At 54.4% G+C, this 25,989-nt stretch overlaps 1 protein-coding gene across 1 annotated transcript in view; it reads left to right on the top strand.

Annotated features, from left to right (window-relative positions):
• POLR1A (RNA polymerase I subunit A) overlaps positions 1-25,590 on the top strand; it is an 86,550-nt gene extending 60,960 nt beyond the window's left edge. Inside the window, exons 23-34 of the mRNA XM_026481395.4 lie at positions 164-385; positions 1,250-1,464; positions 4,087-4,254; positions 5,160-5,295; positions 5,757-5,914; positions 10,436-10,562; positions 12,073-12,183; positions 12,946-13,239; positions 14,060-14,260; positions 15,435-15,552; positions 16,068-16,232; positions 16,607-25,590. Of these exons, the coding sequence (XP_026337180.2) occupies positions 164-385; positions 1,250-1,464; positions 4,087-4,254; positions 5,160-5,295; positions 5,757-5,914; positions 10,436-10,562; positions 12,073-12,183; positions 12,946-13,239; positions 14,060-14,260; positions 15,435-15,552; positions 16,068-16,232; positions 16,607-16,707 (2,016 nt within the window). The 3' untranslated portion in view covers positions 16,708-25,590. The remainder of the gene's footprint in view (positions 1-163; positions 386-1,249; positions 1,465-4,086; positions 4,255-5,159; positions 5,296-5,756; positions 5,915-10,435; positions 10,563-12,072; positions 12,184-12,945; positions 13,240-14,059; positions 14,261-15,434; positions 15,553-16,067; positions 16,233-16,606) is intronic.
• The last annotated feature ends 399 nt before the right edge of the window (positions 25,591-25,989 follow it).

Raw genomic sequence — 25,989 nt, 5'->3', positions numbered from 1 at the left:
GACACAGGGAGGGCCCTGCTTAGCAGCGGGTGCTCAGCCTTGCTGAGAGCCGTTGTGAGGGCCCCCGCACAGACCGTCTTCTCCTGTGAAGTTGTGGGACGTGGCTCTTGTGCTGTGCCCTCCTCTCTTTGATCTTGTGTGTGTGGTTTGTGTGTTTGTTTAGGTGATAATGAAATCGAAGCATCTCCATGAAGTTTTATCCAGAGCAGATCCCCAAAAAGCTCTCCGTCACTTCCGAGCCATCAAAAAATGGCAGAGCAAGCATTCCAACGCCCTGCTGAGAAGAGGCGCCTTCTTGAATTATTCACAGAAAATTCAGGCAGCTGTGAAAGCCTTGAACCTTGAGGGTGGGAACCAGAATGGCCGCAGCCTTGGGACTCACCAGGTGACTTCGGGTGGCTGTGTCCCCCGTGTGTAGAGCAGATAGACCTCTATCAGGGATTGAGGAAACGGGTTAGTTTCCTCATAGTGGATGTAATAGTATAATCTGGTTGTGTTCACTGTTAGGAAACAAATGGAAACAAATTCCTCAAATAGGAGTTTGAGGAGGGGACTCTACACAGGTGTGGGCAGGGTTCAGGGAAACTGACTGGGGCTGGTGACTTGGGTCCTTACTACCCCAGGTGGGCAGGAACAGGGCGAGCAGCACCAGGAGTGGAGGGGGTGGCTGTCGGCAGTAGGGAGGCATGGCCTGCTCAGAGGCTTCTTAGAGAGGGTAGGGGATAAATGCCCAGCTTCACTCTCCTCCCATCTTCCCGTCTGCTGCTGGGGCCTCCCATTCAGCAAACTCAGCTGGCAGCCAGGAGGCAGGGGAGCACTTTGAAGCAGTTGCTGTGGGATAGCTTTGGGGCATTGAGTGTGTGAAACCCTGGATGAGGGACAGACAGGTCCTGGTTGGCCTAGGAGGGTCCTGGCTTGGCCTTTCACCCTAGCATTATGAATGATAGTTCAACTTTCTACTCTAATAGAATTCCAGTTTGGATGGTAACTTTCACGGTCACCCTGCCTGTGTCTGAATGGACCAGGATGAAGAGCTCAGAGAGTCGTGGTCAGGCAGTGCGTGCTGGGGTGGATTCTATTGACCCCTGTCCTAAGTGTTGAGGTGGAGTTCTCACTGCAGTCTGGTTCTGTCTCCGTCCCCTACTCCTATTTGGAGCCAGTGCCTTTGGTCCTCCTTATTCTATGTCCCAGAAAGACAAGCCCATTCCTGGTTTCCTCCCACGTGCCTGAGTCCTATACTGCCTTTCAGATCTTGAAGCTGTGGGGTGAGTTAGATGAGCAGAGTCGAAGGAAATACCAGAAGAAGGCAGCTCCTTGTCCTGACCCCAGTCTGGCTGTTTGGCGCCCAGACATCTACTTTGCCTCGGTGTCAGAAACATTTGAAAAAAAGATGGATGACTACAGTCTCGAGTGGGCGTCTCAAGCAGAGAGGAGTTACGAGAAATCAGAGCTTTCTCTTGACAGGTAATGACATTGACTTGTTACAGGGCATGTGCACATGGAGAATCTGCCACTCGGGCCTTCCTTACCCACTCCAGAAGGGAGGGCAGCCTCCTGGGTTTGAGCCTCCAATAGGAGGCAGGGAAGAGAAACAAAAAGGGCACATTGCAGGCCCAGAGGGCTCTAGGACAAGCAAGAGCAGGGAGGCAGGAGTGGACACCCTGCCTGGCCCAAGACAGAGGAAGATGCTCTGCTGGACGAGAGCTTGCAGAAATGGCCTATCTCGAGCTTGGCGTGGTGGTCATGGCTGATTGAGAGGCAGGGAATCTGCTCACCATTCAGCAGCTTCTGACTCTGACCCAGGGCCAGTCATTCATTCACAGCCCTGTGACACCGTGGCTCAGCCTCTCCTGAGGGGCTGGATCTCATGACTCCAGTGTTCCTCTGAGCTTTGGATTCTGAAGTCTTAAGCAAGAAGGACCACATGCAGTCCTCAGCTTGGGCTTGTTCACCCGTAAATAAATCAATAAGTAGGAAAACCCCATGGTCTAGGTGACCACACGCTAGGTGGGAAGCCAGGCATGTGCCAGTACTGAGCCACATCGGATTAAAACATCACAGGTGTCCCCAAGGAAGGCCTGCTATGGGGTTCATATTGGAGCAGTCCCCTAGTCAGGGGATCCTTTCCACTGCACTCACTAAGCCCGGCCTGCAGAGCTGGAAGACCTCCAAGGTATGGGCCCTGGCCTGGCCGCTCGTCCTGCACCTGGTGAGACTCACAGGGTCCAGGAGGGGGACTGCAGGCAGAAGATAGGAATCAGGGCAAATGAGTGAAGGCAAACACGTGAGGGGAGGAACCGGAGGGGAGGAAGAGGCTCTCTCTTTGCACCTTAACATGGTTTCTCTAGTCAGGCCTCTGAGGGGCCCAGATAGAATAAATCACTCTGGGTTCTCACAGGTGCCGGCAGGGCTTTTCCTGTAAGAGCAAGACCCTGATGCCCCTGCCCCCTTCACCTGCCTCCCTGCAGCTCAGGGCACTGGCCGTTTACCTTCAGAAGGACCAGGGGTGCTGCATCAGGAGTGGGGAGAGGTTAGCCCTGGGGAGCATCACTTGGGCTCAGAGGGCCAAGGGGGGAGGCGATTCTGCCTCAGTCGCTCTCACAGGGGACTTGTTAACAAGCAGCGAGCTCGGGGTGAAACTCTGAAGCTCTGGAGGTATTCCTCTGTCAGGAATACTGATCGGTACCCAAACCTTACCAGTTTGAAGTAATTGGGAAAGATGACACAGCAGGTTATAGAAAAGTCTGACCTTTTTTTTTTTTTTTTAAAGATTTAATTTATTTACTTAGTGAGGGCGCTTGTGTGAGGGGGGAAGAGAAAGAGAGTCTTAAGCAGACTCCCCGCTGAGCATGGAGCCCAACTCGGGGCTCAATCCCACGACCCTGAGATCTCTACCTAGCTGAAATCAAGGGTCAGATGCTCAATGGACTGAGCCACCCAGGTGCCCCAGAGGAAAGTCTGACTTGTAAAAAGCACTTGCTTAGGGGTGCCGGGTGGCTCATTTGGTTAAGCGTCTGCCTTCAGTTCAGGTCATGATTCCGGGGGTCTGGGGTGCAGCCCTGCGTCAGGCTCCCTGCTCAGTGGGGAGCCTGCTTCTCCTCCTCCCTCTGCCCTACCCCCCACTCATGTTATCTCTTGCTCTCTCAACTAAATAAATAAAATCTTAAAAAAAAAAAAAATGAAAACACTTGCTTAGACATGGTAGTGTTAACCACTTTCTCTACATTCACATGTGGGTGCATCTGGTCTTCACGGGTTGCGCCCCTTCCTTGTTCCGTGTGCTGGGGTAATGCAGTGTTCCTGTGGCTGTTCTAAAAGAGCCAGCTTTCAGGGGCGCCTGGGTGGCACAGCGGTTAAGTGTCTGCCTTCGGCTCAGGGCATGATCCCGGCGTTATGGGATCGAGCCCCACATCAGGCTCCTCCACTATGAGCCTGCTTCTTCCTCTCCCACTCCCCCTGCTTGTGTTTCCTCTCTCGCTGGCTGTCTCTATCTCTGTCGAATAAATAAATAAAATATTAAAATAATAATAATAAAAAAAAAGAGCCAGCTTTCATAGGAAGAATGGTCAATAAATCACAAAGCTGTATAGCATGCACGTTTCCCATGTGGCCTGCAGCCGTTTGTACCAATTAAGAAAACAAACACCTCCCATTCCTCCCCGACCCCATATCTCCATAACTGTTTAGTGAACCCCTTCCTAGTTTGTACAGTGGGAGGTGGGGAAAAAAGAATTAACCGAGGAAAACGTGAACAGCAGGCTCAAATTCTCACTGCGAGGGCGCTCGAGGTGACTGGAGCAGAGTGGGCGCCTGACAGCCTCAGTGCAAACAGGAGTAGTCCGAGCATGGAATCTAAAGCTTCAGTCACCCAGCTGGGATCTGTACTGTGTAAGTTAGGTCATCCCAGGGTCAGTAGAGGGATTTCAAGGTTGAGAAGGCTCGTTTGCCTAGGAAAAACAAGCCCAGAAAGAGGGAGAGCTAATAGTGCCGCACACGCTGGATTTGGGTGGCGTTGACAGCTTCTAACAGGCAGAGGTGGTGTCTGCGCTCCTGACCCCTGCCCCCCCACCCCCTGCCCCATTTCAGGTTGAGGACCCTGCTGCAGCTGAAGTGGCAGCGCTCGCTGTGTGACCCGGGTGAGGCCGTGGGCCTGCTGGCTGCCCAGAGCATTGGGGAGCCCTCCACACAGATGACCCTGAACACCTTCCACTTTGCTGGCAGAGGCGAGATGAACGTCACCCTGGGCATTCCGAGGTGCGGGGCTACAGGGGTGCATAGGGTGGGGTCTGTCCTACGCTCACTCCTGGGGAGTGGGAGAGAGAAAGGATGGAAGGGAGGGAAGCGGGATCTCGTCAAAAATGGGGATTAGGGTTGGACTTTCCGGAATCCAGCTGGTTTCTATGGCTGGATCCGTGCCCAGGCCTCTTAAAGTCTCTGTGTATCCCTCTGCCAACTCCTGTATCGGTTACCTGGGATGTTTGTGAAGCTGCGCTCCTGGGGTCAGGACTCAGGAACGGGAGGTTATTAACAAGCCCCATGCACCTGGTTGCCTAACTCCGGGGGCACCATTCACATAGACTGTGCCCCACAGTGGCCCTTCCAGTGAATGCACTCACCTACAGCAGCATGATGGCCACTGGGCAAGAGGAAAGAGTGGGAGACCCACTTGCGTTCAATACCTGGCCCTGCCACTTTCTGGCAGAGAGACTTAGGTTCCTCAGCTTCGCTACCCTCAGGGTCCTTGATCTGTGGAAGGGAGGAGGCCAGGGCCCCCCTTGCAGGCGGGCCGTGCGGGCTGACAGAGCTCACGGGCAAGGCCAGGGGCATCAAGGTGCCTGCACCGGGTAGGAGCGCTGCAGACGCTAGTTACCCATCCCTGCATCTCTCATTCCGTGAGCTCCTAGTAAGCCTCCAGTGTGGGCACGGCCCAGGTGATAGGAATCACGAATAATACTAGCCTGTCCTGTAAGCTGACAGGAGGGTCACTTGTTGTCACGCATGGGGCCAGAGCTGGGACTTTCTGATCTGGCATGTTTCCTTGCAAGATCCCCAGGCTTCTCAGACCCCAGAAGAGCTCTAATATCTTGATAAGAAAGGCCTCGCACAAATAGGGACTCTGGGCACCTCTTGTGATTAGATGTGCCCTTGTTCTATGACAGGCTGAGGGAGATTCTCATGGTGGCGAGTGCCAACATCAAGACGCCCATGATGAGCGTGCCCGTGTTGAACACCAAGAAAGCTCTGAAGAGAGTGAAAAGCCTGAAGAAGCAACTCACCAGAGTGTGCTTAGGGGAGGTAATTGTCTCTCGGACCTGGCTATGCCCCGGGTGGAGGCGTTTTCCTGCATCTTCCTCTGTGAAGAACAGAATTTGCTGGCAGTTCAGACTCTGGGCTCCCAAATGAGGGAGAAGCTTTCTCTGCCAGGTGCCGAGCAGGGAGGAACCAGTAAGCTTTAAAAGTCATCATCCCTTCTGCAGCATTAGCGAGTGCCTTAAAAACGCTTCCTGTGGTAACTTACCAGCCCTGCCGGAGTCCACTGCCTGCAGCCTTGGGCCATCTCTGGAGGTGACCTACCGGCTGTAGGCCCCTGTCCCCCAAGGATTCACAGAGCTCCGTGGGTTTCTCTGGGGATTGGGGTTTGGTCTGTGGCCCCTGCTCTGACCCCTTAAACCCTTGGATTTCCCCAAACCCGCTTGTCATGCACAGTCCCTTGGGACTCAGGCAAGTTGGGTTCTCTCTGTCCATCTTGGTTCAAGGTGTTGGAGAAAATTGATGTCCAGGAGTCCTTCTGTATCGGAGACAAACAGGACAAGTTTCAGGTGTACCAGTTGAGGTTTCAGTTCCTGCCACATGCGTATTACCAGCAGGAGAAGTGCCTGAGACCCCAGGACATCTTGCACTTCGTGGAAACAAGGTGAGGACTCCGGCCACATTTATGGTTCGACTCCATCATGGGCCTTGAGTGCTCCAAACCACAGGCCTCCTGGAGATGGGGCGCCTTTGTCTGAATGGGCCCTTCAGGGGCAATGCTGGGGAGCACAGCAGGCCGTGCGGCCCGGTTTGGAACCTCCGGCCTGATCTGGCTCGTGTATTAACCACACACCACTCCTGAGAGTTTTCTTCTGTCTGGTTGATAAGTCTTGTCCTCTCGGGTCTGGAGGCTTTAAGGTGTGGAAGTATGTGTACCGGAAAGAGGATGGAGCCCTGTCACCGCGGTGCGGCTGTAAGGGCAGAACCAGCTCACAGGGCGTGATTTTTGACATGACATTCCAGGCGGCATCGTGTAGTTCGCAATACATTTATATTCTGTTGAATAATGGGCAGTATGCCAATGGCATGCTGCTTTTAAACCCCAATTCTATAGCTGGGGTTCCCGGCAGCTTCCTACAGAGAAATTCTGGTTCCCTTCTAGTAAGGAGAACAAACATCCTTCTTCTCTCAAGCGCGAGTGACTGCTGGCCGTTTGAAAAGCGCAGGCCGCCATGCTGAGTACACAGGAATAGGGTGCTGGGCGTACCGGGGCTGGGGTAAGCCAGGAAGAGCCAGCGAAGCACTTCTGACTCTCCAGCTGACCCTCGACCACGCCGCACCAACTCAGGCGGCTGCAGGTGACAGGCCAGTGAAGCAGGCCAGGAGGCCCCCGCAGGCTGGAGAGTGCAGAACCTGCCTCAGGGGGATAGGAATGTGGGTCACGGTGGCCAGATCTTCTGATTCAGAAAAAACAAAGCCTCTCCCCCCGATTTTTTTCTGTCTTTGGCTATTTGGTTACTTGCTTTTGCTTTTATAAATAAGTCTCCTAATTTTTAAATAGCAGCAACTAATTCGTCCATTTTCAGAAACTTGGTAAGGCCCAAATAGATCGCATCTGTCAGCAGGGTTCGGTCACAGACCACCAACCACTGCCTCTGATATGGACCAGCTCTCGGGCCCTCCCGGAGCCTCCCTGAAATAGAGAAGCAATGGGGCAGAGTAGAGGCTGAGCCCACTGCGTTCGGTCATCCCCCAGCCTTCACTGAGTGGCGCGCATCCACAGAAGAGTATGGATGCAGCGTGGCCAGGAGAGAGCAGCTGCTCTGCCATTGGCCCGCTTCCCTCTCACGTGGAGATGTGAGCCGGCTTCAGGCCAGCCCTCTAATCCTGTGGTGTTCAGGACAGTGGGTATTATGGTAGGTGAGCTTGGGTGTGAACCCATCCCCCCGGAGGGGGCCCTTCCAGGCAGATCCTGTCCCAGTTTCCCTGAGCCTGGGTGAAGCCTGGGGAACACGTGCATTGCTGTCCACCTGGGTGGAGAAGGTTCCTTTTACCAGGCAGACCCAGTGCTCTCGTGATGCTGGGCCATGTCATAGGAGACGCGTCTCCAGCCTGCCGGCTCATTAATTAACGTAGAGGAACAGAACTCCCAAGAGCGCGGCATGTTTATGCTGGCCAGGCAGCCCTTTTCTGAGAAATGGGAATTAGGATCACATGGTCTCTTGAGAATTATCAAGAGCAGGCAGAGTTGGAGGGTCTGCCCCGTTTCTAGTCACCTAGGGCTTTCGTCTGCCGAGCAGGCAGGTCCGCATGAGGCATGTGCCAGGCTGTGCTTAGAATTCGTTTTACTTACATTATCTCAGGGAATTGAAAAATCCATCACTTTTTAAAAATTGTTTCTTAATGAGGGACAGCCCTGGCTTCTTCCCAGAAGTGAAGTACTTTTTCAGCTCGTAGTTTGTATTTGCGTGTGCACTTGAAAAGCTGTGATAAACACAGGCATGTGCAGGAGCTCTTGGAGCCACTCTGCAGCTCGAGTGGACGGGGCCAAACACAAGACAAGGAGCGATGTGTGGACCGGGTGTGGTTTGGACTGTCCTTGACAGGCTTGGGCGCCAGAGCAGCCACAGTAAGGCCTCTCACAGACCACAAGGAAATGTCAGTGTGCTCCCAGAGAGTGACAGCCCCCCTTCCTTCCTTCCTCCCTTCCCTTCCCTCACCTCCTCCACTTCCTTTTCTTTCTCTCCTCCTCTTACCTCCCTCCCTCCCTTCCCTTTTCTTCTCTCAGCTATTAGATCATGACACTGTTTTGACAATAGAATGGAGAAGAAGAAAAAGAAACACAGAGGCACTTCTAGACGGCGATGTATAAGCCTTGAAGTTTCTCTAAGTATTCGTACCGCCATCTATCACTTTGGATGTTAGTGTAACTCATCTGGAAGGTGGGCCAGGGGCGGTGAAGTAGAGAGAGCACCGAGCTAGGAGTCGAGTGTTCAGTTCTGGCCTCCCGTCCCCAGCCGTGAAACGGCCAAGCTGGCTGTGCGCAGTTACAGCTCCTGTGGACCTGACTTCGCAAGCAGCAGGTGGTGCAGCTGTTGCCAGGCACTCTTGGAAACAGCCAGGGGTCATATTCTCTGTTTGCAATTATTCATGTGGGATGGGAGGTTTCCCCGCAGCCTGTCCTTCTCGTTCCCTTTCGGTTGCCACATTCTGACACACAGCAAAACCTGCACAGAGCAGCCATGGTGGGCCTTCAGTTCCCTTGCTCTTGGCAGAATCACGGAAGGGCAAACTGTTTGCGCCCTCAAGAGGATTCTGGCACACTGGTAACGTGTATGCCACTTACTGGTCAGGGTTCATTCTGCTTCCTCACCCTGTCTCATGTTCTCCAACAGTTTTGTTCACTAAAAGAGGCAGGCCAGGCAGAAGGGATTCCCAGCGAGGGGGGATTAGGGAAGATCTCCTTGGGGACGTCCATCTGCACTTAGACCCGGCTTAGGGGTTGGGTGCAGCTCCAACAGGTAGAGAAGGGGCTGGGGAAATTGCTGGCAGAGGGTACACCAGGGCTGGTGGGAGCAGACGGGTATTTGGGGGTGGGGGCCAGTTGTGGAGGGCTGGGGGGAGGAGCCTTGGAGGGCCTGCCACAAAGCTACTGGCCTAGAGATTCTGAGGAATCAGAGCAGCAGCCCCGAAGCAGTGGGAGGAGACGAGCAGCTCCTGTTGGGGGCAGGGAGCAGCAGGCCTAGGGCTTCCACATCCCCGTCTGTCCTGTTTCCTCTCCTCACTATGCAGTAGGCTCAGGTCGGGATGGGAGTGTCCCACCGTGTAGATGAAATCAGGACCTTCCTCCCCGGTCTCTGGCTGAATGCAGATTTGAACCAGAGCCTGGCCTTCCAGGAACTTCTCTTTCTCCCCCTCTTCTCAGTTGGATTGTATCTTTTCAGGTCAAGCCTGGCCTTCCCTCATCTGGCCCTTGTCCCCACCCCCAGTGCTCGGTGACCAGGCTCTTCCCTGGATTGGTGGGTGAGGAGACTTTTTTCTGCCAAAGGCAGTAACCTCAGCAAAACCATGCACAATTTTAAAAAGTTAAAAAAATAATGAGGAGGGAGAACAGTTGTCTTTTGCTGTTAATAAGCCAAACAGTAAATATTTGACTTGCCTACTTAAATTAAGACTGTGCTCCTGTATTTTCTGTATTTTCATCTTTGCTTTGCCCCCAGGGCACATGATACACACATTATGGGCACTGAGATAGTACAGGATGGCTGGCTGGCTGGCTGAGGGACCTGATACTTAATATAATTAAAAGCAATCCATTTTGGCATGCTGTTCTGGCCTGAAGAGGAAGACAGGCAAAAGATTATGTGAAAAAAAGAAGCAGGGGGGCGGGGGGCGGGGTGAGGCCTTAAGGGAGTTTAAAAATAGAGAAGTCAGAAAGAAGAGGTGAGGGGCCAGAAAAGGGCCCCTAGGCTCTGCTATAAGTTGGTTCTTTTCAATTGGTTTGGTTCCAACCTGTTGACATGATTTATGGCCACAAAGTAAGTCATCTTTGCCTTCAAAACTCTAATGAACTCTTGCACATCTTAATTCTTCCATCAAATTGTTGGGGCTCCCACCCCAAGGAGATAGATGTCAGGCCCTTTCTGGAGATGCTGTGCCACTTTCTGGAGATGCTGCGGGGACAGGCCAGGGAACAGTCCTAGTCCTGGCCTGGACCTCCCTTTCCTGCCCTAGAGTCTGCTGTCCTCGTCAGACACCAGCCACAGCCACGCTAGCACCTTCCACTTACCGACCACCCACTCCACCAGGCCTTGTGGCCGTTCTCGGACAGGGGTCACGTCTGAGCCTTCGAACAAGACCGCACGGCACGTATTCAGACGCACATTTTACAGATGCGGGACTTCAAGCTCAGGCGGCTGTCATGCTGAAAGGCGCACACCGAGGAGTGGCGGGCCTGGTGGGCTGTGGAGCGGTGCTCTCTCCGACGTGCTCTCTGCCCTTCAGCAACAGCAGGAGGGTGAAAAGTGAGCTGAGAGGAGACGCTGTATCTCTGTCTCATGAGTAAATCCCTGACATGGCCTTTGATGGCTGTGAGACCCTCGGACAGAACTTCCTACCCCCGCAGCGAGGGGAGAGTAGAGTTGCTGGTACTGAAAGGGCCCGCGTGGCTTTTTTCTCGTTTCAGGTTCTTTAAAATTCTGATGGAATCCCTCAGAAAGAAGAACAATAAAGCCTCAGCTTTCAGAAGCGTTAACACTCGGAGAGCTACCCAGCGGGATCTAGACAACTCTGGGGAGTCGGAGAGGAATCGCGTGAGTGGGTCCCCCCGGGGCCCCTCTGGGACCAGCACAGGGGAGGGTCCCAGGGCTGGGAGGCCCATAGGGTGGCTGCTGCCTTAGTCTTCTCTCCTGGGAAACTCTGCGATTGTTTTCAGCACTCCTCAACCCCCTTCCTGGTTTTGGGCCCTCTTCCCATGTACCTTATCTGTCTGCCGTGCTGACAGAGCGACAGTGGGGAGCTGGTCTGATTGGCCTTAGGTGAGGGCCCAGGGTCATCCATCTGTGTGTTCTCAAGGACCACGCCATAAGTGATTTTTATCCTGAGGATAGGCTCAAAGTATTGGTACCCATTGGGCTTTTGAATGCTTTTCTCTCGTTTCATGTGCTCCTGCCTTTGACTTCCCTGGGCCAGGTGAAGTGAGGCCCACAGAGTACTGGCAAGGAAATTGGGCTCCAGGAATAACAAAGAAAGGAGCCAGGGAAAAGCTATTGGAGGCATCATGCAGGATGATGATACCTCATCTGCCAGGAGACCCGGGGGCAGTGTGGGCAGGTCCCCGAGCGTCAGCTGAGCCAGCGGCAGCTTTAGGGCTACATGGCAATAGTTGTGCCAATGCAGCCAGCCTGGCGGGGGGAGGGGGGACACAGTGAAGACTTGGTACTGCCCCCACCTTGCTCTGTGATCTCAGCTGTGTCAGCTCCTGTCTCTGGGCCTTTCTGCTCACCCCTACAATGAGGGACTGGCCGAGACCACAGAGAATACTCGGTCTGCGGCCCAGCAGGCCTCCCAGTGGGCTAACTCGAGCACAGATGGGCATGGACCGTCTTTGAAAGGCTGCTCAGTCTATCCTTAAGGCACCCAGAAGAAGACTATAAGAAATTAGGAGCCAAGGTCAGAAGGTGTAAATGTCTGGTTTTTAAAATACTCAATAGTCCACCAAGCCAGTCCTCTCTCTTCATCTCGACCTGCAACAAAAATATTTGGAACAATATCTTATACCATTTATTTTGATGACTTAGAAAGCCTTGTCACTTTTTTGACATTTTTTTAAAATGCAGGATTTTGCAAGTGATACATGTGAAAATGAAGCTTGAAGAGATGGAGGCAGGGAGTGCAGGACTGGCCCGGGGCAGGGACTGGATGGAAGGGTTGGCTAGGAGGAAGGGTGGGTAGATGGGTGGCAGGTGGAAGTAAAATGAATGGATGGTTAGGTAGGCAGGCAGGTGGGTGGCTGGGTGAGCAGAAAAGAGGATGGGTGGGTAGATAGATGGATTCACCAAGCACTGGGTTTTGGAGTCTGTCTTTTTTTTTTTTTTTAAAGATTTTTTATTTATTTATGTGACAGAGACACAGCCAGCGAGAGAGGGAACACAGCAGGGGGAGTGGGAGAGGAAGAAGCAGGCTCATAGTGGAGGAGCCCGATGTGGGACTCGATCCCAGTACGCCGGGATCACGCCCTGAGCCGAAGGCAGACGCTTTAACGACTGCGCTACCCAGGCGCCCCTGGAGTCTGTCTTTTTCCTCTGTGTCCCCAAACCACAGGGAGAACAGGAAGGCGATGAGGAAGAGGAGGGGCCCATTGTGGACGCTGAAGCTGAGGAGGGAGACGCTGATGCCTCTGACGCCAAACGCAAGGAGAAACAAGAAGAGGAGGTGAGGGGACTGGCCAGGGTGAAGGGGCTATGGTCACATCCCTCCTCTGTCACACCTGCAGCAAAATCGCTTGTCACATAGGACACACTTCTATTACCATGCTGGAACCCATTAGGAACCTTGAAACAAATCTGGCCTGCCTAGCACACGTCTCGATGGAGAAGATGATGTTCACAGGGCAGGAATTGGGTAGGGGTCATCCCAGGGCTGCCCTTTGGCTCTGGATTGAATGAGGTTCAGGGACCCAGAGGTTTTTGCAGGGAGGTGAAGTCCGGCTGCCTTGTGTTTTTACAATGAAAATATACTAAAACCAGTCTCATGGGGGCGCCTGGGTGGCTCAGTCCTTTAAGCTTCTGGACTAGGTTTTGGCTCAGTGGGGAGTCTGCTTGAGATTCTCTCTCTCCCTCTGCTCCTCCCCTTGCTTGTGCTCGCTTACTCTCTCTCTAAAATAAATAAATCTTAAAGAAAAAAGAAACCAGTCTTGTGACTGCTACTAGGACCAAGGGCAGTTTAGAGGGGCTGAGGAAATGGACAGGCAAGGGAGAGCTGGAGGAGGGTGAAGGGTGGTGGGAGTTGGGACTGAGGGGCTGGCATTGGCCAGGGAGGGGCCGCCGGGACAGAGGAGAAGGCAGCCCAGGCCGGTGGAGTAGGGACCTGGGTGCAGCCTGTCAAATAAGGCCTCTGCAGGGGTGCTTGTTCTGCAGGCGAAGTCCAGACAGATGGGGGCCCAGGTGACACAGACTGTCCCCCATGCCCTGCCAGGTGGATTACGAGAGCGAGGAGGAGGAGGTGGAGGAGGAGAACAACGATGAGGACGTGCAGGAGGAAGGGCACATCTCGGCGAACGGTGCTCGCAAGGAGCAGGATGAAGAGGTGGACTCAGGCCCCGAGGAGGACTCGCCCCCAGCTGCCCCCCTCACCCAACCCCGGAAGTCCACCCGCAGCGGGGAGCCCCAGGGGGCCGAGGCCGTGGAGCGCCGGGTGCAGGCCGTGCGCGAGTCGCACCCGTTCATAGAGGACTACCAGTACGACTCCGAGGAGAGCCTGTGGTGCCAGGTCAGTGCCGCTCGCGACCCAGGCAGAGCCCCGGCGAGGGGCCTGCTGCTGAGGCCCTCCCTGCATCAGCCAGGTGGCTTGCGGGGCCTGTGGCAGTGGGTTGCGGTCTCTTCATAATGCCAGATCCCTTAAAGGAGCCCTCTGCCCCACATGGCTGCCCTCCTCATTTGACTCAAACCGCTTGTGGGCCTGTTCTTTCTGAGTCTTTCTGACTATGTGAGTTTGATGGCCGGGCCCTGGGGGTATTTTTAAGCATCTCGCCACATTTCATCGTCGGCGCTACCGAGTTGACGTGCCTCAGAGTTGTTGGGGAGCCAGCGGGAGTGCGCCAGTTCTTCACACTCACGGCCTCTAGGCACCAGCTTGGGGGTTCCCTTAAAGGCTGGCTGGTGAGGACGCCTGCGCAGCTACACGCGGACTGATGTTTTTGTCCTTTGCTTTGATCCAGTCCAGTGGTTCCCAAATGGCAACGTAGATAAGACTCGTTGAGCAGGTTACCCACACGAAACGGCAGTTGTGACACTTCGTGTGATCGAAAGGTTATGAAGGGCACTGTTGAACAGATGTGATTTTCAGCAGTGTCTGTGAAGGTGTCACCTTTGGGTGACTGGAGATGGCTGCTCTGTGTGGTCCGTTAGGCCACCCAGCGTTCACGTGTGCAGACCCAGCCTTCCCCAGCAGGGCCACCTGTCCCCAGCCAAGGTGTTTGCTAAGCAAGCTTCGAAGGCGTCACCCGGGAAACCAGTTCGGGGGGCCTCTGCCTCCTCCTGGGGGCTAGGGGTAGTCCCCTCCCCTGGCACAAACCTCCCTCCTCTTGCAGGTGACAGTGAAGCTCCCTCTGATGAAGATTAACTTTGACATGAGCTCCCTGGTAATGTCCCTGGCCCAGAGTGCCGTCGTCTACGCGACCAAGGGCATCACAAGGTGCCTCCTGAATGAAACCACCAACAAGAAGAACGAGAAGGAGCTTGTCTTAAACACGGAAGGAATCAATCTGCCGGAGCTGTTCAAATATGCTGAGGTACATGTCCCCTCTCCACATTGTCTGCTGCCTGAGAGCGAGGTCCTCACGCTCTCTCAGGGCCTGGCCATGGGGAGGTGAGGCCCCAGCCACGATCCCCGGGCCCTCTTTTTGCAATCCACCGTGAGCGTTAGCCTAGTTAAGACTTGCGGTACAGAAGCCTGCTTAACGTTATCTAACCTAGGGTTTCTCAAACTAATGTGGCTATAAATTTTTTTTCCTTGAAATTAAAACCTCCCCAAAGGCGATTTGTAAGTAGTGGCCGAGTTACTGGCTTGGGAGCTGCGCATTCCATCTGGTAAAGGAGGCCCTGGGAGCAGAGGTGGCCCAGACCAGCCGCCCAGTATGCTGTGCCCCGCCTGCTCCTCCTGCTTCGTGCTCCCACTTCATTGGATCTCCCGAACCTTTTGAGTTGCTCTCAACCCCTGGGCACAAAGGTTTCCCCAGAGAATACTGAGGTGCTGGGACCCCTGTACCCCACCCTCCCAGGTCTGCACCCAGCTGACGAAGCTCTCCCTTCCTGGAACACTTCTCCCACAACAGCTGCCTTGCAAAGGTCCCTGCTGCCCGGATGCCTGTCTGAAGACAGAGCTGGGTGGGCTTGTATCTCCGGGGAGTCAGCCCCCGGCAGGGTGAACTCTTGTCATGATCGCGGCGTTTGTTTAAACAAGGCCGGGGTCTCCACCGTGTCCTGTGGGGATGACCTGCCTTACTGCAGAGCCACCTTAGGGCCCCCAGAATTGCTGAGCTGGAGCCTCAGGCCCCTGATGAGGTCCAGCTTTCCCCCATGGAGCTGCCCCGTCACTGCCCCTTGTGCCCTGGAGAGGGATTTAAGTGTCTGCTGGAGAACTTCTTTCACCTCCCAAAGGAAGCTCAATTCCAGGAAACATGTCTGTCTGTTAAACAAGGAAATCTCTTTCTTCCTGTTGGCCTGAAGCGGGTACCAAGTTATCTCTGAGCTCTGGTGGTGACAGCGAGACAGACCTTGGGGCCTGGCCACCCGCAGCTCTGCCTGCACTGTTCCCCTTCGTTGATCCTGGGCCACCTCTGGGCCACTTCGTCATCGTCGGCTGTGCTTGACTACCAGACAAGGAGCGAGCTCGGCCCGGGGGGGTCATGTCAACAGACGGGAGCAGGAGGCCACTCCTCCCACTCACCCCTCCTTCTTCCCTAGGTTCTGGACTTGCGCCGCCTCTACTCCAACGACATCCACGCCATGGCCAGCACCTACGGCATCGAGGCTGCGCTGCGGGTGATTGAGAAGGAGATCAGGGACGTGTTTGCTGTGTACGGTAAGAGGGGCCATGGAGAGCGCTCAGAAGATCCCGGCGTGGCAGGCCAGCTCTGTAGGAGCCAAAATGTGGGTGCAGTGAGCATGTGGCCTGTGGGAGACCCTGACAGTGACCTGGGAGGACAGGTTTCAGTCCCATCACTGAGGGCTCCTCTCCCACCCGGCCCGACCTGTTTCTCATCTGGCCTCTGAGGAAGCTCCTGCCTGGGGACGTGGCCCCAGCCTGCCTTCAAGGGTTGAGCTCCCAAGTGAAACAGTGCTGTTAGGTTCTCATCTCCTGCAAGTCTGGAGTCTGTTTCCTGGGCTGGTGGATAGAAGCGGAGAGTGGGCTGTACCGATAGTGTCCAGGGATGAGGGGGAACTGCCCAGCCAAGGCTGGGAATAGGTAACTGAGCTGGAAGTGGAGCCTGGGGGTCTGACATCTGAGCCTATGTGCTGGCTTGTGTCAGGTGACACTGTTCCAACGGTCCCCTTGTCATTGCATAATCCTTCCTGGTGTTGCTGCCAATGTGACAGGCATTGCGGTTGACCCCCGCCATCTCTCACTGGTCGCCGACTATATGTGCTTCGAGGGCGTTTACAAGCCATTGAATCGCTTTGGGATCCGATCAAACTCCTCCCCTCTGCAGCAGATGACATTTGAAACCAGCTTCCAGTTTCTGAAGCAGGCCACCATGATGGGTCAGTGCATGGGCAAGTGCCTCTGGCCTTCCCTCTCCTAAGTCTGCTCTGGGCAAACAGCGTTGTCCCCTGGGCACCTTTCCACATGCCTTCCACACAAGTGAGATCTTGGAATCTCACTGAGGAAGCAGCTGGGGAGGGTGGGCAGTAGATGGGAAAGCTACCTCTGCCCTTTTGAAGGAAAGGGAGAAGGGCCTTCCTTTCTTTCTGTAAGCAGTGCTGCCTCACATAACCTCCTCAGCTTCCGGGACTCAGGGCCTCCTGCTGGCCTCCAAGATGCCCCATCTGCCCAACCTCTGTTGAGCCCCCTCTATCCCCTCACATCACCCCAACTTCTCCCTCAGCCGCCTAACAAGAGTTCTTGTGTCTCCCAGGATCGCACGATGAGCTGAGATCCCCTTCCGCCTGCCTCGTGGTCGGGAAAGTCGTCAGGGGCGGGACAGGCCTGTTCGAGCTCAAGCAGCCCCTGAGATAGTGGCTGCCACGTACCATCTGCCCGGCCTGGAGGACAGCCAGGAGGACCTGGGGGAGGGCCTGGCCTGCCTGCCTGTCACATGAGAGGCCCAGGAGAGCAGAGTCCAAGGTGGTTCAGGGTCGTTGTGCTGGGCACGGCAGTGATGCTGGGGGTCCATGAAAGCAGCTGGCTTCTGGGCGGGACCAGCTTCAGCCGGAAAGTGGCAGCGTTCCTTGGCCTTCCCCATCTCAGGATATGAGCCAGCTTCACGGAGTCCCCCGAGTCCCTCTCAGGTGGCCAGCCCTTCCCCTGTGTGGCACCTCTGAAGTAAGGAGGTGAGGTCCTATTGCTGTGAGGAGCCAGTGACTTCAGGCAGGATTCCTGGGGGCTCTTGAGTGGGAACCTGGAGCCTGTTGCCCCACGGCCTGCTCCTCCCAGCTGTGCCAGTCCCTAGGGGCAGAGTTCCCACAGAGTGTCCACCCAGGGCTCTTTGCCTGGGCCAAGCCCGTACCCCCACCCATCCAACCTCTGTACCCGGGGCAGGGCCCCATCAGCTCAGGCCCACAGACAACCCTGAGTCACCAGCCGGACTGTTTGAACAAGTTGCCTGGCTTATCTTCCCCGGCTCTGCTCTCGGCATTGAGGCCCACGGCCCTCTTTGCGGGCCCTGCTTCATCTGGGCTGTCCAGCCTCCCTTGACCTCTGGCACCACAGCAGGGGACCCTGGCATGAATAGAAAATCAGAGGACTTGTACAAAGGCTTTGTAAAACCAGAGGCTATTTCTATTTTTGTCTAATGTTATTCCAACTCAGGCTGAGTAATAAACATCACTGGAATTAGCTATTGGGAGGGAAAAAAAATTAAAAAGACTTCGGTTTTTGTTTTTTCCTTTGGTTTGTGGTTTCTGCATTTCTGATCTGAGAGTCCAGAGCTGAGATTTCTCAGCGCAGTCACGTCTTGGGTCCCTTCTGTTCCTGTCAGGATGTGGGGGAGAGCACAGCCCCTCCTGTGTCCCCTTTCCTGAGCCAGCTTCTGGCCCCATGGCCAGGAGAGTAGAAGCCAGTGGGAAGGACCTGTGTGCGTCAGGTGGGAAGGGAGGCCTTGCTTGGGGCGAATGACCACGCTGCTCCCTCCAGACACGTGACAGAACCACCCTCTGCCTCCTGTGCCCACGGTGGGGAAAGCGCCAGCAATAGCTAACGAGGGCTTGGTACAGAGGAATAGCATGGCTTCTGAGGGGCACGGGAAGAAGGTCACAGTGGAGTCCTGTGCCACAGGCTTAAGGTGTGTGTTCTTGGGGTAGTGGGCCAATTTACGACTCGATAATTCCCACTTCTACTAGAACTGTGGGAGATGGTTCCTCAGGAGATCACAAGGTAACCCGCCGGACAAAGGAGCATGTGGTTGCATGGCCCCACGGCTCGGGGGGTAAGGGGTAAATTCCGTGGCTCAGCCCCACTCAGGCGCCGAAGGTACAAAGGGGAAGGAGCAGGCCCAGAATAGAGACAGGGTATGGACACTGCCACTGAAGTTAGACTCCTGACCCGTGTGGGGAGGGGAGGTGATGACCCCCTGACCTTCCTCCCCGATCTGTCCGTGCGTTTCCTGGGCACCTCTGTTTTCCATGTGTTTCTCTGCCAGGATACACCTGCTTTGTAAGCAGACATTCCAGAGCTTGCTCGTCATGGCGAGCCAGGAATCCCCGGGCTCCCCTTCTGGCATCACGTGCTCACCTCACTGGTTCTGTCTGTCGGGAACGTCCTTGGGGGGGCCTCCTGGGCTGTTTAAGATGGCATGTTCTTCAGAATGTGCTGCGTGCTGTAAATGCTCTGGGGGCGCTTGTGGTGTTTTGGATGATTTGGTCCGAGCCAAATCTGATGAAGAGGATAGGTCAAGGTGCATGGTCGTTTTTTAATCAAAGTAGAATGGAGAGTGATCGTCGGGTGGGGTTCACAAACTTCATGGAGGCTGCGAGTTCTTTCAGAGCCCTGAGGTGCCGGAGCCAGCCACTGGCCTTGGATGTCCCTGCCTCGCCCCTTCGTGTGTCAGTATCCTAGCTACTCACTTGTTTATAACTTTGCTTCTTTTTAATCTTTCTTTTTCGGGTTCTCACAAAAAACTACCCGCATTCCCGCAAGCACCCCCTTGTGAGTCTTTGACATTTTCCATCTGAACCAGGAAGAAAACTGAGGGGTGGGTGAAGTGCTTTGTCCTGTTCCCAGCTTGGATCTTAACTTTCTTTTCCCTCCACTGACCTTGTCCCCAAACAGATGTACAAAACATAAGAAGGTTCTTCCTGGCCCTCCCTGGCCCTGTCAGGGCTCTTTCAATCCATAACTCTGATAAACCGCTTCTGTGAAAAGTTGGCTCCTTCCTGTATGCCCCTCCCAGTTCTCTAGGCCGTGGGTGGTTTTGTTTCAATTTTGGTGAAATAACATAAAAATTACCCCCGTAACTGTTTTTAAGTCTGTAATTCAGTGGCATGAAGTAGTTACATTGTTACATAACCAGCACCATCATCCAGCCACAGAGCCCTTCATCTTGCAAAACGGAATCTGTCGCCATCAAACACTGACTCCTCTGTTCCTCTGGTGACCACTTGCCCCTGGCAGCCACCTCCATCTTTCCTGCTGTCTCTGCATTTGACTCCTGCCTCCGGTAAGTGGAATGATGGAGTATTCGCCCTTTCGTGATTGGCTTATTTTCCTTGACGTAATGTCGATGTTCATCAGTGCTGTGGCATGTGTCTGAATTCCCTTGCTGTTGAAGGCTGAGTAATATTCCACTGTGTGTTTGTTTTGTTTATCCATCCATCCGTCGATGGACACTTGGGTTGCTTTTACCTCTTGGCTCTTGTGAATAATGCTGCTGTGAACATGGGTGTACAAATCTCTTCGAGACCCTGCTTCCAGTTCTTTGGGGTTTAGACCCAGAAGTGGGATTGTTGGATCATATGGCAGTTCTATTTTCCATGTTTTGAGAAGCTGCCATACTATTTTCCACAGTGTCTGTACCATTTTACATTCCCACCAACAGCGCACAAGAGTTCCGATTTCCCCATCCCCTTGCCGATACTTGTCATTTCCTCTTTCGTTCTCTCCGGCAGCCGTCGTGATTTGACTTAGGTAGTGTCTAAATCAGATGTTGGGGCACTTAGGTGGTCTGCACCGAAGACTTAGGAACCACTTAAGCAGACTTTGGAACCACTTAAGTGTCTCTCTGTTGCTTGCCCATCTTAAACCTTTGAGTTGACAATTGAATTGGGGGCTGTAGGAGTCTAGAAAATGCTCCCAAAATAGGAAAGACTGGTTCTTAAAGACTGGTGGCATGACAGTCCTGCAGACTTCTGAGCGGGGCAGGGTGGGGCGGGTAGTGGCGGTCTGTGCCTGAGGCCGTGCAGTTCAGGTGACGGGATTGCTGGGCCCCCACAGGTCTCCCAGCGCTGCTGCCATTTTCTCTCTCCTGCCTCGTTTACACAGGGCTCATCAGTTGCAACCACCAAAGTAGCTATGGTCAAAAATGGTTTAATTCCTATGCCATCAAGCCCCCCTTTTGGCCAACATCCACTTAGAATGGAGGTTCTCAAGTCTGTGCATTGGGTCCACCTGGAAAGCTTTTTGAAAAACTGATTCCAGGGGACTGTCCCAGAGATTCTGACTTAACTGGCCTGGGGTGCGGCCTACACATTGGAAGATCTCCAGGAGTCTAATGTGCAGCAGTTTGAGAACAACCGACTTAGAATACGCCCTAAATTGTGCAAGTCACTCACCTTCTATCTGTGGGATGACTTCACAAGGAGTGAGTCCTTGGTACCAGTTTCCCCACTAAGATCTTAAGATGTGATCTCTGCCCTCAAAGGTAGGAGTGTGTATGTACATGTGTGATAAAGCTGTTATGGGGCCGTGATAGATGTCTGCAACAATAGGGTGGCAATCAAAGGAGGCCCGCAGCCGCCCCCCGGCCTGGCACATGAGGAAGGCGGCTTGTTCAACGTGGGAGCCCTGCCTGCAGCACACCTGCAGGGGCGGGCAGAGGGGATGCTTGACCAGCGAGTATTTCCTGCAAGAAACTCCTGGAGAAGTTGCCGTGTCCACAGTGAAGGCCTTCCGTGAGGACTGCCCCTCCAGCTCTAAGCAGCATGCCCTCCCCACTCCGTGAGTGGTAATCAGGGAGCTCCGTTCGGCCCAGAACTCCTTACAGCTCAGGGTGGTTCTCAGGCCCAGGGAAAGGCCAGAACCCGGTTACAGCGAACAGGGCTGAGGTCCTCAGCTCACCTTGGCTGTTCAGGTGACTCCCCTTGAGTGACTCTGGAAACCGAGGGCTTTGGGCTCAGGGGCCCGGAAGGCACGTGCCAACCTGAACTTCCTGATTGTGCCCCTCCTCCCCCAGCCTGCACCCACCTGACCTGCTGCACCAGGCATGTAGAGATGGAGGAAACACACCGGCCCTGCCCTCAGAGAGCTCACGGCCTAGTGCCCTAACAGACAAGCCAACTGGAAACAGCCTCATTGTGACCTGGTCAAAGGTTGAAGAGCCCCTCAAGTGACATGCACCCCCACATACTATCCCTCCAGTCCAGGTAGGACCGTGGCCCACCCAGCCGGCTACAGCAGGGCTTTGGGGAGACGGCAGAGTGGGGAGGAAAGTGAAGAGCACAGAAGGGCACGAAACTGAGAAAGAATCGGGAGTCCAGTCATCACTACCCGCTCCTCATGTGCCCACTCGCACCCCAGCTGCTCCACCTTCCCCCGTAAATATAGGAGAGGCCACTGTGTGTGTCAAGCCCAATGCTGCTTGCCCTAGATCTTTCCCTGCCAGTTGCGGTCAGCCTTGCTCAGGGGGTCAGCTGGCTCTGCTGGATGCTACTTTCTGGACTGGCCTCCCGGCCCTGTTGTCACTCACAGGTGACAGTATCAGACACCACAGGCCTCAGCTGGACCACAGTAAAAACTCCATGATTATCGCCTAGAAACATGAAGTCCTACATACGTTCAACCAGGCAAACCTCAAGAATGTGGCTGAGCAGTGTGGCTGCACTTCCGGTGAGAGGCTGAGCTCTGAAATCAGACTCCTCCTCACATCATGGGTCCTAAACTGACAGTGTGACCCTCAGAGGTTACTTGGCATCCCTGTGCCTCAGTTTCCTTAGCTGTAAAATAGTGATTACAATTAAATAAGTGTTCATAAAATCATATTCGGCTATAAATGTGTACCTATATCCCCAGCGGGTCCCAACCGGAGGCAGTTTTGCCCCCGGGACATTTAGCAATGTCTGGAGACATGTTTGGTTGTCAAGACTGGAGTCGGGTGGAGGGGAGGGGCGGCGGCTGTCACTGAGTGGGTAGAGGCTGGGATGTTACTACGCAGCCTATAACACACGGGACAGCCCCCTGCAGTGAAGAATTATCTGGGCCCAAGTAGCAAAGTTGAGAAACCCTGCCACAGACGCATGTATGGAGGGGATAGTGTTTCTTTTACGAAAGGGAACCATTTAAGTTGTAGTCATCCTGATAGGTAAACAGTGGCATCTCATTGCTACTTTAATTTGCAATTCTCTATTACAGTTCTGAGCTGCTTTTCATGTTTGTTGCTTATTCTGATTTGCACTTCTAAGAATTATCTATTTGTATGCTTTGCCCATTTTTCTATTGGTTTGTTTCTGTTGACCTTCACTGTCAATTCTAAGGAACTCTTACTTATTATAGATAACCTTTTGTCATCTGCATTAAATACTTCCCCCAAAATTAATGGATAATACAGTCCAAGAGTTGAGTGCAGAACCCACACCGTGGGTAAGGGGGCTAGCTGCCCGTGGCTCACCCCTAGATTTTAGTTGAGGCAGCTGGGGCATCTTCTGAGATCCACAGATTGAAAGGAAGACTCACGAGAACACTACGCCTGGGACAGAGTCTCCACAGTGCCGGAGGGACCGCGGTAAGAGCAGAAAGTCACCGGAAGTCGGGAACAGAGCACACACAGCCCTGTGCTCCTACACGGCCTCTCAGCTCCGTCACAGGCCTGGACGTGCACCCTGCTGGAGCTCGCCAAGCGCAGGCAACGGGCAACTCCTTCAGGGGCCTTAATTCACCAGCCCCCCTGACGACCCCATGAGAGTGTCGTTAGCTTCTTCCATGGTAACTTGTCCACGGACACAGCCAACGAGGAATGAGGATTGGAAGTCGGGTGACTGGCCCCAGAGTCTGGGCTCCCAGTCTCCTCACTGTGCATCCCCCCTCCGCTCGGACCCTGAGGCAGGGGTGTTCCCATCAGACGCTGCCTACGTGCAGTATGGCAGGTAGACGTGGGGCACCAAATGCCACCCCAGGCCAAGGGATGCTTCTCGAGTGTGCCTCCCGGAGGTCCAGATGGAACTGCTTGGGGGAGGCCATCCTAGCTGGGGGGGGGGGCTGGCAGCTCACAAGAGCCGAAACTGGAACAAATAAATGATGAGCAGCCACCCTAAAGAACTAAGAACCCCACTCGATGGCCCCAATAAACATAGAGGTGTCTCTTGAAGAGTGTGAGATGTGGTGAGGGCCTGACCTATTTCGCCTTACACCTGGCCTCTCAGAACCTCCAGGCTGACTCTTCCCTGCAGAGGAGACCCGTACCGGTTACAAAGGACCTCTGCGATACTGTCTCACGTGATTCCCTCAGTCCTGCCGCGCGCGGCCCATTGGCCCCATTTCATGGTTGAAGAAATAGATCTGGAGAATGTGACAGCAGGGCCCCAGAGTCCGATCAGATCCCGATGCAGACGCCCGGGGCTGGTGTCCCTCCTGGAGATGCGCCTTTGCACGGGGCGCCCCTGGCAATTTCATCCGGTTCTGATGGCAGAGGGTGACACGTCTTCAGTTCCATTCATCAGGTAATCTTCTTAAAAATAGCAACGGGGGCTCTGAGGAATGAGACCCAGGTCAGGGAGGGGAGAGAAAGTCCACAGAAGCCTGATGGATGAGCCCAGGGGAGGGTGGACTGCAGGGCTCACCATGGGTCACGGGTGGGACACAGGATGTTGGAGCTTTCAAAGGGAAAATTTGACAGCTTGGCCATCTTAAAGGCTGAGGGCTGGCTGCTCCCAGTGCCCACAGGACTTCTGCCCCTACTCCCTGTGCTTCCAGGCTTGCCTTCCAGCCCTGCTTCTGAAGGCCTGGCCTGGGTGAGCGCCTTGGCGACGGGCTCGTGGGCCTGGTACAGCCCTCTATCAGCTGCCCGTCCCACCGACCAGCTCCTCACCCAGCGTCCTGCTGCCTGGGGACCACCCGACCCCAGAGGAAGGCTGTCCAGGCTTTGCACAGTGCCCTGCGCTCTTATAGAGCCTGGAAGGCCGCCCTGGCCCGTGGCCTGGAACACGGTATTTTCCCTCTACCGGCGACCTGACTCACCCTGACTCCACCACACCCGGTCACACCACAGGCCTGCGGCTCTCGGCAGCCAACGGCCATCTGGTCAGCCCAGCCCAGATTCTGCACTCTAATACTAAATGTGGGACCAGGAAAGAAGGAAACCAGAAAGGGAGGGAAAGTGGGAAGGAACGGGGTGGGAGGGAGGGAAAGACTCGTGTGTCCGTGGTCCTCAAAATGAGCATTTTCTAGAGTGCTGGCTCTCAAAGTGAGGTCCCAGACCAGCAGTACCATCGTGCCCAAGAACTGGTAGAGATGCAGCTTCTCAGGCCCCACCCCAGACTTCCCGAATCCGAAGCTTGCGGGCGGGCCCGCCTCTGTGTCCACAAGCGCCCGGGCTTCCCCATCCTGCTCCAGTTCAAGAACCACTGCCCCAGAACTGCCTCCAGGGAGTGTTTTACCTCTGCTGCCCTCCTTTCAGCTCTCTCAGCCCTAGGGCTCTTCTGGCCTTATTGAAATGGCCCCAGAGACCCCTCTGCCTTCCCGGACGTCACCCCTGCAGTGCCCCTGTTTGACCCACCAAGAGGGGAGCCTGGAGGGCAGCCTGGGCGGGGTGGCGGGCCTACCGCAGGCAGCCACCACCCCGCGTCCCTCACATCCGTGTGTTCACTGGAACCTCCTGACAACCTGCGAGGTAGCGGGTCAATAGCACGGCCTTGGTTTGATAGATGAGGGAAGGGGAGACCCAGAGGGGTTAATGGCTGTTCTCCCTCCAGAGCTTCCAGACTCCTCGGGGGCAAGATCTCTGTGCCTGCGAGACAGTTAAATAACAAGGCAGAGAGCCTTCCTGCTCCTGGGTGGGGTGGGGTGGGGTGGGGTGGGGGGTCCCCCTCCCCTCACAGCAGGCCCTAAGTAGGACATCTTGCAGGGGTGCAGTGAGGGGGCCGGGGTTGCCTGGTGGGGGTTGCCATCTTCCTACGTGCTGGAGTGCAGCATTTTCTCTGGACCCCAGCAAAGCCCGCCCGTACCTCCGACCCATATAAAGTCCTGTATGTTAAAAATTCCTCTGGATCCAGCTGTCCCACTTCTGGATACATACACAAAAGAATTCAAAGCAGGGACTGGAAGAGGTGTTTGCACACCCATGGGCATAGCAGCGTTTGTCACAATACCCAAACCTCCATCAGTGGGTGAAGGGGTAAAAATGGGGTACATACATGCAATGGAATATAATTCAGCCGTATAAAGGAATGTTTCAATAATGCTACCACGTGGATGGTCATTGACGCATTGCCCTGAGATACACCGGACACACAAGAACAAGTTCCTACAGCCAAAGTCGAATGGTGGCTTCCAGGGGCAGGGAGGGAGGGAGAATGCGGAGTTAGTGTCCAACAGGGACAGTTCCAGTTTTGCAAGATGAAGAAGTTCTGGAGACAGATGGTGGCAATAGTTGCTTGACAATGTGAATGTGCTTAATGCCATTGAACTGTAGACTTACGGTAAAATGTTAAGTTTTATGTTATGTTTATTTTACCATAATAAAAATTGCAATCTGTTCATGATCCCTCCTCCTTGAAAAAACAAAACCCATCCTCTAGATGTTGGGACCATTTCCAGGGAAACGGCAGCATACAGACCCTCCTGCAAACACCCTACACAGACACATGCCTCCACTTGTCCACTGGGGCCTGGGAGAGAAAGCCCTGGGCATTGGGTTTGCTTTCCTGGGCTCCTACTTTTGGGCCCTGTGACCTTCAGCAAGCAGCTCAGCTGATGTCAGACCCTCAGTCTCCTCGTTTATAAAAAGGACCAAAAATATCTCAGGTTCTTGTGAGGGCCAAGTAGGAAACAATCTGAAAGCTTCTGGCACATAACCGGTGTTCCATCAATGGTAGTTACTTCTGGCGTTTGCTCCACCTGGAAAGTTCTCCCCACCTTCTCTATAGGTGGTTCCTC

The sequence above is a fragment of the Ursus arctos genome, unplaced genomic scaffold, assembly GCF_023065955.2.
Source record: "Ursus arctos isolate Adak ecotype North America unplaced genomic scaffold, UrsArc2.0 scaffold_8, whole genome shotgun sequence".
NCBI lineage: Eukaryota > Metazoa > Chordata > Mammalia > Carnivora > Ursidae > Ursus > Ursus arctos.
This window is presented reverse-complemented; position numbering and strand designations above follow the sequence as displayed.